Source organism: Peromyscus leucopus, chromosome 1, assembly GCF_004664715.2.
Source record: "Peromyscus leucopus breed LL Stock chromosome 1, UCI_PerLeu_2.1, whole genome shotgun sequence".
NCBI lineage: Eukaryota > Metazoa > Chordata > Mammalia > Rodentia > Cricetidae > Peromyscus > Peromyscus leucopus.
Genome location: NC_051063.1, coordinates 134,911,573 through 134,928,568, shown reverse-complemented (window position 1 = coordinate 134,928,568; position 16,996 = coordinate 134,911,573). Strand labels below are relative to the sequence as shown.

Genomic DNA, 16,996 nt, shown 5'->3' with positions numbered 1-16,996 from the left:
CCAAAATAGTGTTTCCTCCAATATGTTGATTTCCTAAAGTATTTTATCACAGCCATGGGGAGCTAACTAACACGATCAATTGTCTACATATTACAGCATGCAGCAAACCATGGCTAAGTAGTAGTTTTCTTAACTTACACTTTAGGAAATAGGTGTTCTGAGAAAGTAAGCAACCATATGGAAGCCAAAAGGCGAATATGGATTCTCACCCAGATGTGAAACGTTCAAGCCTGAAAATAGTGTTATGTAAAGAGACGGGGTTCACCTAAGGCAGAATTGGGAGCCTTCCAGTACACATGCTGTCACTCCCCCACCCCAGGTCTGGATACTCAGTGTGATAATCTCTACTATCAACTCGACTGGCTTTAGAATCACCTAGGAGATTGAGGTACATCTTTGATGTGTCAATAAATACGTCTCAGAAAGAATTGAGGAAGAATAACCCACTTAGAATATGAGTGTCATCATGCCATGGTCCGAAAGTTTAAAAGAGGTGATTAATCTCTCCATCAAGGGGAGCTGAGAGGTAAGTAGCCCCAGCCATATGTTCCTGCCACTGTGAACTCTATCAGACCCTCCAACCATGATGAACTTCAAAATATGAATCAAAAAAAAAAAAATCTTGTTAGTGATCTGGTCATGGCAACTAAAATTGAAAGTAACTGATATATTCATTGACAACCAAAGACCAAAATTATTTGTGGCATGTGGTAACTGTTTATTGATTCTTTTTTGGTTTGGTTTTTCGAGACAGGGTTTCTCTGTGTAGTTTTGGTGCCTGTCCTGGATCTCACTCTAGACCAGGCTGGCCTTGAATGCACAGAGATCTGCCTTGCTCTGCCTCCTGAGTGCTGGGATTAAAGGCATGAGCCACCACCACCCCGCTGTTTATTGATTCTAAAATGAGATGAAATCTAACTAAAATGCAATATGATCAAGATGAGAGAGATGCAAGATTCTAAATAGTCAGTCTTGATCACACCATCTCTCTCCATTTGCCCCTAGCTTCAAGTTGTCTGACTTTGGAGAAGGAGATGTTTTACTTCTGCCTATGGGGACACATCCTCCTTGACATACCAGGACTAAATAAGGCAGCTCAGCCTGGAAAAGGAGATCAGGGGATGGGAGATGCGGAGGACAGCTGAGGGGAGGCACCGCCCTGGATGCTGCCTAATCCATCCAACATGGGACACACTGTTCCAGAAACAGGATGACAATTAATAGGGAAAATCTGCTCTCACATCACTGCCAAGCATGTTTCAGGGTCTCAGCTGCTGGTGTGCCTCCTTGGGGGAAGAACAATAATGCCCCCTTCTTCCTTTTGGTCCATATCCTGATGCTTTCTTATGGAGGATAAGGAAAAAGTTGCAGAAAAAAAATATAGCATCAGTGCCCATAGCCAAGAGCCCAAGAATTACCCAAGACAGAAGGCTTTGAGTCCCTCAGCAGCCTTTCCATCTAAACCCCTGGAGCTCTGCTTGACAAATGGTAAGTGCTGGCAGAAAAAGTGTCTTCAATCAAAGTGCCTAAGAGTAGTCTGGACTTGTTTGAGCCATTAAAAACCTATTTCCTCTTTGGAAATTACCAGCATATGTATTTCTCTTGGTCAAAATATTTCAAATTATTCACAAACACTGGAGATATAATTCAAAGGTAGAACAATTACCTACCATGGGTGAGCCCCCTAGGTTCAATCCTGACTCCCCCAAAATAGGAAGAGAGGAAGAAAGAAAAGACTGAAGGAAAGGAGAGGAACAAGAATGAGAGGAGGGAGGAGAGGGGGCAGGAAGTAGGAAAGAGAGAAGGATGAAGAGAGGAAGGCCAAGAAAGAAAAGGAACGTTGGCTTGCCTTCATCCATGACGTGTTCAAATTCATCAAAAGCAAACAGTTCAGAGGCAGAAGACTCTAGGCAGACTAGTCTATCTGGACCCACATTTCAACCCTCTAGTCATCTCTGGGTAGCTTCCTAGATGCCGGTGCTCTTAATTTTTAAGGGATGCCCAGAATCTTGAGAATATAATTAAATCTAGCTCCTTTTATGGACAAATACTCAACCCTTCACCATGTACAGTCACTCAAACATTTACTTCTGCATATGAATCCGTGGAATTCTGTTCCTGTGAGTGTCACTCGTGTTTTAATCCCTGAGCCCCAACGTCAGCACTCGCACCACAGAAACTAGCTTCTAGTATTAAAGCCTTAGAAGTTCGTCTTTGTGGATCTTATAATGTCACCAGCAAACATCAGCATGAATGTGCCTCAAGTAATCTTTAACTCTCCCTCCCTACCCACCTCTGCCAACATCAGCCACGCATGACAGCCCCAGCTGGGAAGACATCTTGAAAATAAGGTTTCCGTTCTGGAACCCATGGTAGCCAGTTTCTTTCCAATCATTTGTCCACATCTCTGAGCCCAGCTAGGGGGATGCAAAGTCACCATGTTAACCCTTTTCATGCCAGACGCCTCACAGGAGTGTTGGCAGAGCACCACATCCCAGCCCTCCACTTCTGCCATAGCGGGGTCGAATACTCTGTACATGGAAGCCCGCCAGCAGGTTTAGAAGCTGTGTTGCTCTTGGCATCCATTCCAGGACTCTGTGCAGAGAGCTACATGCTGAGATACAGCAGCACGGGCAGCTTTTCAATACCAGAGTTCACCACCCTCCCTCTCACTGTGCTAAGTCACAACAAGATTCCAAAGATAGGTACAGACAAGAGAAAAAACTCCCTCAAATGCAGAGTCCCTTAGACGGCCACTAATGAAGAGAATTGACATTTGTCTCAAACCATCCTCATCAAGTCCATCTGAGCAACCAGTAGTTTTCAGCATCCCTATTTGGTTCCCAAGACCCCAACACAGTCTTTGGTCCATAATTACCCAGAATAGGGTATAGATAGGGGGTCTCTACCAGGGCTACTGAGATCCAATGACCTGAGGCTTCCTCCGAGGATACACGAAAGTGAAAACAGTATCTTGTGATGAAAAGGAGCTATGCTCCCACTATGGAACTCTTGAAACTAAAAAGTGCCACCTTACCCTTCATTCCAAATTTGGACCGGCGACCATACTTGTTGATCATGATAAAGAGAACCACCAGAAGAACACAAGCAAAGGCAGCAAGTCCGACTGCTATGGAGACCTATAAGGAGCCAAACACAGACAGTCAGGAGCAGGGACCGGAAGCCTCAGAGCCTCAAAAGTAATGCGTGCACCCAGTGAGAACAAACCAGTTTGGGCAGAAGAGGGTCCTCTAAAACCTCTGCTACTGAGGGGTGCGCAACCTGAAGCCTACATGCCACGTGCACCCCAGGACACCTATGCATATGACAATGCCATGTCAAACTATTGGGCAACCCTGGAGTAAAGGTTTCAGAAGTGGTCTATGAGATTCTAAGAGAATCTTAAAAATTTTTATTTAAAAAAAATATAAATGAGTAAGCTGGATTAGGGCAAGTTCCCTGATTCACTACTCTGATCCCCTCTTACATGGAGGCCATTCTAGAATTGCAATACCAAGCTGAGAGAAACCTCCGTCTGGTGTTTTAATTAGTAAGTAAATTCTCTATCTTGGCACCAAAACCTTTTCATAGTATTTCTACTCAGAGTGGTCTAACAGTTCTGGACTCAACAGACACCTTCTGCTTCTTCCCAGGAAAACCTCAGACCCTGAGGCAGGCATGGGAAAACCTATCCAAGGAGATTCTCTGAGTAATCTGGGGTTTTGCAGAAGGTTTGCCCAGTCAGTAGGCCTTGCAAGCCTGTTGGGCCTGGCTTGGAACAGACTGGGAATTTCAAACTGCTCTCTTCCTGGCCGTGGGGCTTGGAGCTGATCCTCAAAGGCTTCTTCAAACAATGATATACTCCCATCAAACATGGACAGTTTAAAAAAAACCTCAAAGGAAATCATTCCTCACTGTTGTTGTTTTTTTTCCTCCCATTGGTACTGAGGCTCCAAGTGAGAGACCATGTGGAGAAGTTAGCACCTCAGATGAAGTCTGAAAATGACTCTACCCTCCAGTATTTCCCTCTTAATCAGGAAGTAACTCACCCCAAATGTGTCTTCCTCTGGTTTGTGGGTCACAGTGATGGGAGGTGTGGGGCTTGCGTCAGACTCTGAAAAAAATGATACAAAAGAAAGGAGAGCAGTTAGCTTGCTAGCCAAAAGCCCCAGTTAAGGGCCTGCCCTGTCCTTGGGAAGCAGGTCCCTAGAGCCACCCTACTAGCTGAGCAGACACCCTCCAGGGACAGAGTGAGTCCCAGTACAGCTACCTGCCTCAGTGCTACCAAAAAAAAAATCTCAAAGGAGTGCAGACCCCTACCCCACTTCCTAGCCCCATGCCGGGGAACACCCCACAATCTGAGCAGCATGCACCTTGAAAGTACAGGAGGGGGATGAGAAAAATGGCTTGGAATCCTGGCTAGCATGGGGATTAGGAAGATTTTTAACAGCGGCAGCAGCTGTCACTGACATTGTTACCCCTTTGCTTAGGGAACTTCTTCCACTCTCCCTTCCTGTCTCACTCCTTTCCTCTCTCACTCCGACTCCTCAGTAAAATCTAGGCTCACAACTCAACGAACAGCCCTCCAGCCATTCCCCTGACACTGATGTCAGAAGACAACGGTGGTTGGAATTGGACAACATTCAAGGGACCAGGAAACGCCACTGAGGGTCATCCTCTATCTACAATCACTTCCTTGCAAGAAGTGGCCCCAGCTTTGAAGGTTCTCAAGGGACACCTGTGGGATTGTGAGATTTTTTTTTTATGACTAAGAACAAGTGAAGGGGTCACGGTTAGCATTTATGCTTGTGCCAAAGAGGCAGAGTATCCCTATGGAGGGTTGTTCTACTGTTTCTGGCCTGAAATTGGGCAGAAATGGCAACGGTTGCTGGTGCTCCCATCATAGGGAAGTAATCAAAAGAAAGCAAAACCCCAACTCCTGCAAGGATGGTCCAGCCCTGCCCTCAACTCCATTATAAACTGAGCTTAGAGATGCGGTTCAAGGACATGGGAGCCCCTGAGAAATCACAGTCCTACCCGAGGTAGGTTCTGGCCAAATGCTTCATCTCTTAAAGCAGATGAGAAACACTGGCAAGTTCACAGGCTCTACATTTTCTCTGTAAGAACAACTGAGATGATCAATGGGGCATGATCATCTCATATGAAACCTATCATTCACCTGCTGCAGACCCTTTTCAGCCAGGTAGTGAGATTGGAAATATGGTCAGACCTTAGAAAACGCCCTGAGTGGGGCAAAGTGGGGATATAGTTCAGCTGCAGAATACTGCATAACCCTGGATTTAATCCCAGTACGAAACGAGGGGGTTGGTGGTTCTCTAGGAGAAACTGTGGTCCAGGGCAATTATGCAAGAAAAGTGTGCCTAGGATTTCTTCCTTTTAATAATGCACTAACACCCTCAACTGCCAAGGGACTGGGAACACGGACTAGGCAAGAGGGCAATCTGGATTTAACAGTCACCAAACAGTCAGGACAAAAGAGTTTCCAACCCAAAGTCAAGGAGACTTACCAAAGTCAAAGAAATCTGTGCTCTCTGGGGGGAAAAGAACAAAGAAGTAATTAACAAATAGATTAATAACAAAAGGGTCAGGGGTTGTATAGGACAGCAACCTACTAGCTGTGATCTCCCTGATGATCACAATTCCCCATTCCCACAGCAAGGGACACAAAGTATCAGGGGATACTCCTCCAAATGGAGGCTTGACAGATACAGCTCCTGGTCTCAAAGAAGGAGGCCCACCTGGAAGCTAACAACCAAGCTGGTGTCATGGTGAGGCAGACAATTGAGACCCTCGCCACATCCCTGTCCTCAGCTGTCCCTCCTTCAAGGCCACTAGAACACTGGAGATAGCCCTTCAGAGCAGCTCCACCTACAAGCCGAACATGAACTTCCTTCCCTCAATATGGGTAGGCAATGCTGATAGGTCACTGAGAAGTTTGAGAGACCCTCTTCCCGCTAGAATCTTTTTATCATTCATATGGACATGTGCTATCTAAACTTTGACCTATAGCAATGGCTCCCCCAATAATGAAAGCTAATCCTTAACTGAGCCTTAATTATGAGCCAGGAGCTATTCTCCATGCTTCAGGTGCTAAGCTGTTCAAGCCTTATAATCTCTTAGAGGCCAAAAAGCAGAGTTACAGATATTAACTAATTAAATACCATTCATCTAAAAAGATATTGAAGTTGATTTAAATCTATGGCTGGACTCTTAACCACTCTACCAGTACTGCTCAAACTTGAGCACATAATGGAAGGAATCATCAGAAGGTGACTGGCACCATCCTCCACTGAAAGGAATAAAGATTTCTTAAAAATGGACTACTTCATATAGATAGGACAGGAAAATTGAAAATGTGCTTGGGATAGCCTGTGGCACCAAAAACCAAGAAAGTGCTTAAAGCTATGTGGTCCTGGAAAGAGAAAGCAGGCAGTGACACACGGGTGAAACGTTTGATGAGTTGAGCAACAAAACAATTGAAATCATGGTGTGTTATGGGCTGCACTGTGTTGTCCCACAATCCATATGACTACATTGCAACCCCAGTATTCAGAATGTCACTGTATTTGGAGATAAGGTGTGTAAGTGAAAATGAAGCCACTGGGGTCCAGATAAGAAGAGATTAGAACATGGATGTGCTCAGAGGGGAGGCCAAGGAACGAGGCAGGAAAGACAGCATCTGCAAGCCAAGGAGAGAGGCCTTGGAAGAAAGCAAGCCTGGCAACAGCTGGTCTCAGATTCCCAAGCTCCAGAACCATGATAAAAATGGATTTCTGCTATTTAAGATACCCAGTCTATACCACTTTACTATGACAAATCCAGACAACAAATACATGAACTGCAAAAAAACACCCACAAGTCCTTTATATATACAAATGTATACTTGAACAAATGAGTGGGAGAAGCTCTTCTTCACAGTAGAATTCCAACTAATAAAGGGAAGGAGAGAAACAGAAACCACCATCATCTGGTAAATAATACAGTGATGATTGCTTGGGCAAGAATCATTAACAAATGTTAAAATTACTGTATGAAAAGATGGTGGGAAACGAGCTATTTGTGCCTTCTCAAATCCTTATTCTGATTGTGAAATAGGTCACTGTGAAGTGGAGGACCCTGGCAAACAGCATCTTGACCAAGTGATAAAGCTGACCTCAGCACTGATAAGCCATACCAACATCCTGCATTCTTCAACAGGATGGACCAAAAAGGGTAAAGAAATACTTCCATGATGCTCTCATAAAAAGAAAAGAAAGGATAGAAAAATGTAGAACTGGAATTTAATCATAAGAAATAAATATGATGAAGTCTCTAACAACTAGAAACTTTTCTTCAGAAGATCACTGAGGACCTATCCCAGAATCAAAGGACCTGAGGTTATGATATGGCAACTAAATTAGATGTCTAATCCTGGGCGGGATCCTACAAAACGCAGGACACTGATAGGGCTGCTGATCACATGTCAACAGTCTGTAACTCAGATAACACTGTTAAGCCAACGTCCGTGTCCTGGTTTTGAACACCGTATTGTGGCTGAATGAGACACTGACATCTGTGGAGGACAAGTGCAGGGTAGAAGAAAGATCTTTGCAGTGTGTTGTAACTTTTGCCTCTTTAAGAGCCCGAGTTATTTCAAAGAGAAGTGAAATCAGATCAGGACTGGTAGTCCTCAACCCAGAGTTTCTGATTCAAAGGTCTGCCTGCATCTTAAAAGAGTGTACAGTGTTGCTGAAGATGGAATCCAGGGCCTCACACATGATAGGCAAGCCTTCTGCTACCAAACCAGCAGGCCCTGGTACATCCTAGGCAAATCCTTTACCACTGAGCCACACCTTCAGCTCCACACTGACGCACTCTAAACAAATCCTGTACCACTGAACCATGTCCCCAGCACTGAGAAGTTACCTAAGTTCTCAGGCGAGAGTGCTGTTGCCAATCCCTCTGGAAGCTACTTCACCACAACACCAACCCCCTGTCACAAGCCTGCCAGGCCCTGAAATACAAGAACAAATCTGGCTGGCTCATCAGCCACTCCACTCATTCATTCCCTCATTCATTCACCGTGGTCCTCCACTTCCCAGAGCCTTGGTCAAGCCCTTTTAAGGAACTGTAGCCACCAGGCCACTAAATATGAACCAGTAGGCATTTGTCTATAACTATTTACAGAGAATAGGGTGGCTTCTGTGGAGTCCATCAGAAAAGGCCCATTTTTAGTAACTGTTGTCTGGCTGGATTTTTTGTTGCCTGTCTGCATAGTTGTGGGGATGATCTGGCTTGGGGAATAATGGAGGGAAGGGGGGCTTTAGCATAGGCTTCGGAGCACGAAAAGAGAGAAGAGCCAGATTAATCAACAGTATCCACTTATTTTATATTTCTCAGCAGGCTCCCATTTATTAGAGAATATTTTTCCAGAAGCCAAATATTTCAGCCAAATGTTTGAACCCTGTCATCTCAAAATCAGTCTGATTTTGAACAGAAATCACCAAGTCCTTTTCTGGAGCCAGGCAGCATGCATACATGAAGGAAGCATGTGAGCTTCAGGACATGGTGACCTGCTGGCAGTTCTCTAAACTTAGTAGGAAAACACACATTGGTACAGGAAAAAGAAATAATAAGAATTGTCCTTCCTCTGACTTTTACCACAGGCTGGGACAAGGATAGGAGCAGCAGGATCAGGACTGGGCAATAGGTGGATGTATATGCTTCCTACGGCCCCAGACAATAACTCTCCAAGAAGCACCCTTCCTGTGGACTAATATTAACCACAATTGTGTGTGTGTGTGTGTGTGAGAGAGAGAGAGAGAGAGAGAGAGAGAGAGAGAGAGAGAGAGAGAGAGAGAGAGAGAGAGAACTCAACAGAAAGCTTCACATCAAGCAGTAACCGCCTTTCACAGAGCACCACCCTAGCACCCTGGGCTACCGATCTGGAAGAATCACAGAGGGGACTCGTACCTAAATCTGCCCAGCTTCGGAGATCTGGCTCTTAACCACAGCACTTGGCTGCTTGGGAATGAGAGAGACATTCACATGATAAATAAGATTCCTTAACATTCTCAGGCCAACAAAAAAGAGCAGATTCACAAACTGCCTTTGCAGCCAGTGCCCAGCGGGCACAAGGTTGAGCTGAGAGGGTTGTAGGTTATCCCTGCCTGCTCTTCCAGATAATTTACTCTTCCGAACATTGAGATCGCTTGTCGCTTGACAAGGCTGGCCCATCTTTTCCGCCACTGTCTTTTCATCATCCATTAATACAAAGGTTCATAAAACAAGCAAACTTCACTACAGAGTGGTCCATCCCTAACCACTGGACAGGTCTGAGGAAAGGTCTCAGGTGTGCTGTTTTCTTTTTGCAGCTTCTCTGGGGTTCCATCCCCACTCCTTCCCTCCTCCTGGGGCTGAGTTGCCAACAATTGCTAATGGTAGCTGACGGTCAAAGTTACCCAAGGAGTTGAAAATCCAGAGCTGAGTTCAAGATAGCTCAGGGAGCTTGAGAATTTGAATTCTAACTCATTCCCAGGTGATGCTGACTCTGCTTGTCTTAAGAACCTTGAAAACCACGACTGCAAGTATTAACTGTAGTCGGGGTGACATTTGCACCATCAATATCTGGTAGCATCCTCTGCTTCCCCACTTAGTTACCACGGAACAAGAGCAGAAAGGAGCCCATCCCTGGAGGCCAGTCCCCATGCAAGCCTTGCTGCTGACTAGCTGGCTGAGGCTTTGAGACAGTGATGTGTTAAACGTGCGGTTGACTTGGACCAACTCCGAAGTCCACTGCAGTGGAGAGTCATGGAGAGTCATATTATTCACATACCAAGCCTATATCTTAACTCACTCAAAAGCCGTGAAACTCTTTGTGGAGCAGTGCACTCACACCTGTGTCTATTTCACAGCTGAGGAGATGGAGACTCCATAAAAGCACACCGCCAAGCTCAGCATAGCCTTCTTAGGTAGGTAAAACACTGGGTCAAGAGTCTGTACCGTATCATCCATCACTAAAGTCCCTGATTTATCTACCATAATACAGGACATCTTTACATGCACCAGCAGGTTTTGGGGGGAAATTCTGGAGGTTGCTGTAGTAGCCATGAAAAACAGAGGCTATCCTAGTTAACACAAGGTGCAGAGGGTGCCTCCCTTTTCCCAGTGCCAGCCCAGTTATTTCAGTAGCTGTGGTCATTAGTGCTGCTTACTTTTTCAAACTACACCCCCCAGCTCTCAGGAGAAATGTGTTCATGCCTCACCTGGAAAGGGCTCCTTAAGGAAGTGGCCGTTGATGGTCTGGTTGGCTGTGCCCAGGGCGTTCTTGGCAATGAGGGTGTAGTTGCCATTGTTGTAGTGGGTGGGTTTGTTGAAAAGCAGGCAGCCCTCAGAGACCTCCCCCTCCTGGTAGTAGTCCATGTGAATGATCTTGGACTCCCTCAGTGGCTGCCCATTGTACAGCCAGTGCAGCGTGGGTGTCGGATTGCCACGCACCACAAACTCAATGCAGTGCTCCAGGCGTACCTCAGGCTCCACCAGGCTCACCACACGTGGAGGGTCTGTGGGGAAAAGCAAGCTGATATCGAAGACACAGAGTCTCCTATGTGCTGAAGAAACCTTCTAGGAAGCAGGATGGGGATCCCACTTCTCACCCTGCTCTGAAAAGGCTGAGTAGAGTTCCCACCACCAGCCAATCGATCGGGAGAGACCTATGTCTCTCTATCTAAGCTCCCTGGATCCGTCTTAGCTGGAGCTTTCCTCCTGAGTTCTTTCAGGAATGCCAAAGGTAGAAAGGGCCAACTTAAGAGATCCTTGAAAATGGAACTGAATTGCAGACGTGCACCATCCACTGAGGGACAAGGACATTCTTTCTTGGGTTTATTGGCCAAGAACTTATTCTTTTTTTTCAGTTTTGCCTAATGACAGCCTTTCTGCCCTTGTTAAAAGACCAGGGTCGGGGCTCTAGATCAGCCCTAGCCATGGAGCTGCCCCATCCCCAGCCTCCTCCTGGTCCCTCTCTGTCGTCCATGTTGACATGCACTTACAGTAGACAGTGAGAGCAACACTGGCATTGCTCATGCCCACCACGTTCTCTGCAATACACGTCAGGGTGAAACCATTGTCCTCGCTTGTCACGTTCACCAGGGTCAAGTTGATGGCGTGCACATTGGTCCAGTTCAGATTGGTCTGAAAACCCCAATCAGAAGATAATAACCAAACCATTTATTCAAGGATGGCTTCCTTTTCTAAGCCCTAATACCTCCAGAAATCAAGCAAAAGGTGAATGAAGTCTAGCTAGCGGGAACACACAGACCATGTTCCAGATTCTTAGTAATTCATATTGATCCTCATGTTAATACTGGGTGGAAAATGGTAAAACTGGGTCTTTTTTTTTTTTTTTTTTTTTTTTTTTTTTTTTTTTTTTTGCAAAAGAAGAAACCAAAGCACAGAAAGCTGAGCAGCACAGCAAAGATCAAAATGACCAGAAATCATTACATCTAGATAGAATCTGTGTCTGTAGGTTTCTCCCCAGAGAGACAGGATCACAGTTTCCCCCTCTTCTTCATAACTAACGGATGCTCGGTCCCTACCTCTTGATGGGCCTGGTCATAGGGTGCCTACCTGGTGGGTGTTGATAGACTGCAGCCCAGTGACTATCCAGTCTACATCAGGCAAGGGGGAGCCAGAGCCATTGCAAGTGATTACAGCATTGTCTCCTTCTCGGACGGTCAGGTTGACGTGGCTCACACTGATCTCGGGCAGATCTGGGAGGACAGAGAGGAGAGGGAGGTAGAAAGTCAGAAATCAGCACACAGAGGAGCTCTGCCTCCAGGCGCTTCTAGCCTTGCCCAGTGACAACTCCAGTTCAACTTGCTTGCGTTCGAGTGATAGCAACCTTGTGATGGTTACTACCAATCTGACAAGCTCTAAAATCACCTAGAGACACCTCTGAGCATGCCTGAGGGAATATCTACGTTAGGTTAACCAGGGTGGGAAGACACCATATTATGGGCTGGGGCCTAGACCAAATAAAAAGGAAAAAGTAAGTGAGCTGAGCACCAACATTCATTTCTCCCTGTTTCCTGACTATGGATACACAGTGGCCAGCTGCCTCAAATTCCCCTCATGCAGCCGTGACTTCCTCACTATGGTGGGTTATACCCTCAGAACTGTGGGCCAAAATAAACTCTTCCTTCTTTAAATCGATTTTGTCAGATCAATGTGAAAAGTAACGACTATAAACCCAGCTGATTCTCAGCCCCTCCTCTGTAGACCTCAGAGGCATATGCAGTGGGATGCTCCTACACAGCAGGCTGTGAGTGGTACACCTGTTCAGGGAATGCCGTTCTAGCAACCAAGTGTCTAGCTTCAACCCACTGGGGGCACAAAGTCTCAGCAAACTGGTGTGTGTCAGGTTCCCGTGGGAACTGGAGATTGCATTCCCTAGTGTCTGGTTGGTCATTGAAGCTGGTGCTCTAGAAACAGCTTGGAAGCTCCTGATACAGGAACACCAGAGGCTGCACATGAAGACATGTTCCTTCACGTTTGATTGACAGGCGACTCAGAGAGAAAGGGAATCTGATCTGCTGGGAATGGCACATGACTCCTTTCTGCATTCTTTCCTAAGACCAGCCTTCCCACAGCTGGCTCAAGACAGGAATGACCAAGAAGGGGAAAGGGCAGTCTGATCCATACCCACTGCAGAGGTCAAGGCTGGAGATGGCTGGGAAGGAGACCCATAGTGGGCCAAGCCTGAGGCTCAGCCCCTTCTCTGGGGTGTGTGGGATGCTGGCCAGATGAGGCAGTACAGTTGCTCACTCACCACACTGACTGATGTTCATGCGGAAGAGAGGGAGTTGGGAGCCATCAGGACTGATACAGTAAAGGCTCTGACTGTCCAGCCGGGCCTCCCCCTGCTCCTGCCACAGCTGCATCCAGCGGATGTCACAGCTGCAGTTGAAGAAGTTCTGCTCCAGTCTCCTGTGGGCAAGAAGAGAGGGGAAGGAATCCCTGAACGGTGGATGACCCAGCTCCCTCCCAGGGCTGAGGCCAGCGGGCGCCTACGGCTCCTCCATGAAATAAGCCAGATTCAGACAGACAGTCACCATGTTTCCTCTCAGTCATGGATCCTAGACTTCATATAGATGCATAAAACCATGAGAGACAGAGAGACAGAGACAGAGAGACAAGACAGAGACAGACATGAAAGTAGAAGGAAAGCTGGAGGAAGGAAGGAGGGATGGAGGGATGGACGGACAGATGGAAGGACAGATGGACGGACAGACTTGATGGACAGAGGGATGGAGGAAGGAAGGAGAGTAAGGCACTAGCTGGGGGGATAAGGAGGAAGAGAAGGGCATCTGGGAGTGAATATAGTCAAACACATGTTACACTTGAAATAAATTATCTTAATGGAACCCACCACTATGTACAATAAATATACGCCAATAAAAAAATTAAAAAATAATAAAGGAGGGGGGCTGGGGAGGTAGCTTAGCTGGTAAAATGCTTGACAATCACACATAAGGATGGGAGTTTGGAGCCCCAGCACCTATACAAATGTTATAAATGCCAAGTGGGCATGGTGGCCAACCTGTAATTATAATTATAGGCCAACCTGTAATCCCTGCCCTCAGGAGGTAGAGACACCGGAGTCCCAGAACAAACTCACTAGTCAGAATAGCTGGAATTGGTGAACTCCAGATTCAACCAAGGAAAACACTCAATAGCAGTCTCTGAAATCCATATACAGGTGCACACACATCCTCACACACACTTATGCACATCACACACACACACACACACACACACACACACACACACAAATAAGATAAAAATAATAATAGTAAAGAAAAGAAGAGGTTAAGTGAGGTCACAAAAGAATGATAAAAGTAACAAATAATAAATAAATAGCATTAAGTCCATGCACTTAGTTTCAAAAGTAATAATTTCACTGAAAATATAAATTTTGCCCCTACTTAAATCACTGGGCAAAGAGATCTTTTTACATGTGTCAGGTTGAGATGCTCGTCTTCTTAAAACCTCCCCGTGGCTTCCCATTTCCCTGGAATTAAAAGCTCTATCTGCTCCCCTTCATCGGCAAAGCCATCTCAACCTATGCTTCTCCATCATCGTGGGATGTCACCTCCACCTCACCCCTGCCCCTAGCCAGCCACACCACCTCCTGCCCCACCCCTGCCCCTATCCAGCCACGCTACCTCCTGCCTCACCCCTGCCCCTATCCAGCCACACCACCTCCTGCCTCACCCCTGCCCCTATCCAGCCACACCACCTCCTGCCCCATCCCTGCCCCTATCCAGCCACACTACCTCCTGCCTCACCCCTGCCCCTATCCACCCACACCACCTCCTGCCTCACCCCTGCCCCATCCAGCCACACCACTTCCTGCCCCACCCCTGCCCCTAGCCAGCCACACCACCTCCTGCCTCACCCCTGCCCCTATCCAGCCACACTACCTCCTGCCTCACCCCTGCCCCTATCCAGCCACACTACCTCCTGCCTCACCCCTGACCCTATCCAGCCACACCACCTCCTGCCTCACCCCTGCCCCTATCCAGCCACACCACCTCCTGCCTCACCCCTGACCCTATCCAGCCACACCACCTCCTGCCCCACCCCTGCCCCATCCAGCCACACCACCTCCTGCCCCACCCCTGCCCCTATCCACCCACACCACCTCCTGCCTCACCCCTGCCCCTAGCCAGCCACACCACCTCCTGCCTCACCCCTGCCCCTATCCACCCACACCACCACCTGCCCCACCCCTGCCCCATCTAGCCACACTGATCTTCATATGTATAAGCTCACTAGTGTGACTGGTTTGGACCTGATTCAGGGCTTCTGCCCTTGCTGTCTTACTCGCCGCCAGCCAAGCTCTCTCCCAACATATCTGCAAGACTGGTTCCCCTCACTTCATTAAGAAACTGTAGGGCATTCTCTGACTACCATCTATAACAAAGCCGCTACAACCCTGTCCTAATAATGCCCAGCCACCCACTGGCTGCATTTACCTGTCTAGAATTTATTACTATTTCATAACACTTTAAATATTCATATAAGTTTGTTTCTTTGTCCTCTCAGATGAAAAAAATGGGTTCCGCTGAGGCCAGAGATGTAGCCTGTTTTGTGCATGGCTGCAAACACAATACCTAAGACGGATCCCCAGACACATTTTCACTGGGGGAGTAGGCAGTTAGCCCTTTCCAAGACATATTCCAATCCCATCTTGAGACCAGCATTCTTCCTTCGTGAATTCAATGATTCCTTAATGAGCACCTGTTCTGTATCTGGCTGTGGTTAAATGCTGTTAATAGAGAGATGCGTAAGGCAGTCCTTGTCCTCTGGGAGCATTCACCCCAGTGAAGAAGAATGGCTGATGGGAAAAAGTCAAGTCCAAAGCCCTTGTTCCCCACAGATTCTCCTTGTGACTTAGAACAAGTCACGTCCCTCCTCCATCAGGTTATTAGGAGAGTGATGAAGAGTGCTAATCAATCCCCCAAACTCTCAAAGAGCACAGGCTGCATCTGAATGCCGGGGCCATTAGGGGAACATGATTCTCTCCCTGGTCTATTGAGGGGATCGATCCGTTGGCACCTGGAGGAAAGGCACTTGGGTCACTGACTATTTTTTAAGCACTGGGTATTTTTGACAACTGGCAAATTCTAAAATAGTTAGGCACGCATCAGCATTTGTCAGCTTGCAGGGAAGGGGGAGTGGGGACTAGAGAGAGAAACTCTGTTCCTGATGAGTAGGACAGCACAGGTAGCATGCACAAACAGCCACACAGCTTATCATCCTCTTAGCCTGTGAGCATCCATGACTTCTCGTTCTTCAGGCTCTTTTGGGAAAAGGAAAGGGAAGGGACCCAACCTTTACTGGGCATCTGCTTCTCACAGCAATCTGAAGAGGTATCCAGTATTGTCCCTGGATGAACAAGGAAGTCCATCTAATAATGTCTGAAGGTTGTAACGGTTAATCTTCTCTATCAACTTGGTGACCGGATTTATAAATACTACGGAGACAAACCTCTGGATGTACAGTGCATAAACAAAAAGGGGAGACCTGTTCTAAATAGGGTAGACTGAGAGAGCTGGAACTGACTTGAAAGGAGAACGCAAGCTAAGCATCACCACTTGTCTTGGTTTTCTAACTGTGGACGCAATGTGACCAGCCGTCTGGTGCTCCGATCATCATAACTCCCCACCGTGATGGAATGTACCCTCAAACCACCATGAGCCCATATAAACCCCTCTTTCAGTTGCGTTTGTCAGCTCTTTCCTTGCAGCAATGAGAAAAATAACTAACATGAGGAGTTAACTAACATGTACATGTTCCATGCTCCAGTCATCACACAAACCTGTCTTTATACTTCCCATTGCCTCTTCTCCAAGCAAATGCTGTAGATAGAGCCCAGGGGGCCACCCACAGTACTCCCCTGACTTCCAGGGCTCTCACCAAGAAGACTAAGAGAAGAGGTAGAGGGAAGCCATTAAGGAATGCAAAGGTCACAAGGCACAGAGGTCATGTCCAGGAGTTCCTGACGTGGAAATAGAAGTCAGTGGTAGAGAAGCTTTACCAGCACTTTGGGAGTTTGGAGTTTGTCCACAGAGAGGTAAGGAAACCACTGAAGCTAAGAGCTGGAGCTTGGGCCACCAGTTACAATGTTTTATAAGCACGGGGTCAGCACATACAGTTGTGTGGTTTGTGCATTTCTCAAAGAATCCAACCAACGCAGTGCTGAAATTCAGACTCAGTGCCCTGGAATGGAGCTATCTTTCTCCATTGGTGGGATATCTTCTCTAACTCATGACCTCAAGCATCAGCTAGGCTGGCTGGTAGGACCCAGACCTATGTTCCTGAACCTCTGTTCTCCTAACTCCAGTCCACATTTCAACTTTTCCTGGGTGTCTCCAACAGTGTTTGTGCCTGTGGGTATTATCTACCGTTATTTACTATATTAGAAACTGAAATA

At 46.9% G+C, this 16,996-nt stretch overlaps 1 protein-coding gene across 6 annotated transcripts in view; it reads right to left on the bottom strand.

Moving 5' to 3' along the window:
* Ntrk3 (neurotrophic receptor tyrosine kinase 3) overlaps positions 1-16,996 on the bottom strand; it is a 372,046-nt gene that overhangs the window by 245,653 nt on the left and 109,397 nt on the right. For all 6 annotated transcript variants that reach the window (XM_028879200.2, XM_028879201.2, XM_028879202.2 and 3 more), the window contains exons 5-11: positions 12,827-12,984; positions 11,626-11,768; positions 11,049-11,190; positions 10,266-10,562; positions 5,529-5,552; positions 4,050-4,114; positions 3,038-3,140 (exon numbers count right to left, since the gene is read on the bottom strand). In XM_028879200.2, coding sequence (XP_028735033.1) covers positions 3,038-3,140; positions 4,050-4,114; positions 5,529-5,552; positions 10,266-10,562; positions 11,049-11,190; positions 11,626-11,768; positions 12,827-12,984 — 932 coding nt within the window. The remainder of the gene's footprint in view (positions 1-3,037; positions 3,141-4,049; positions 4,115-5,528; positions 5,553-10,265; positions 10,563-11,048; positions 11,191-11,625; positions 11,769-12,826; positions 12,985-16,996) is intronic.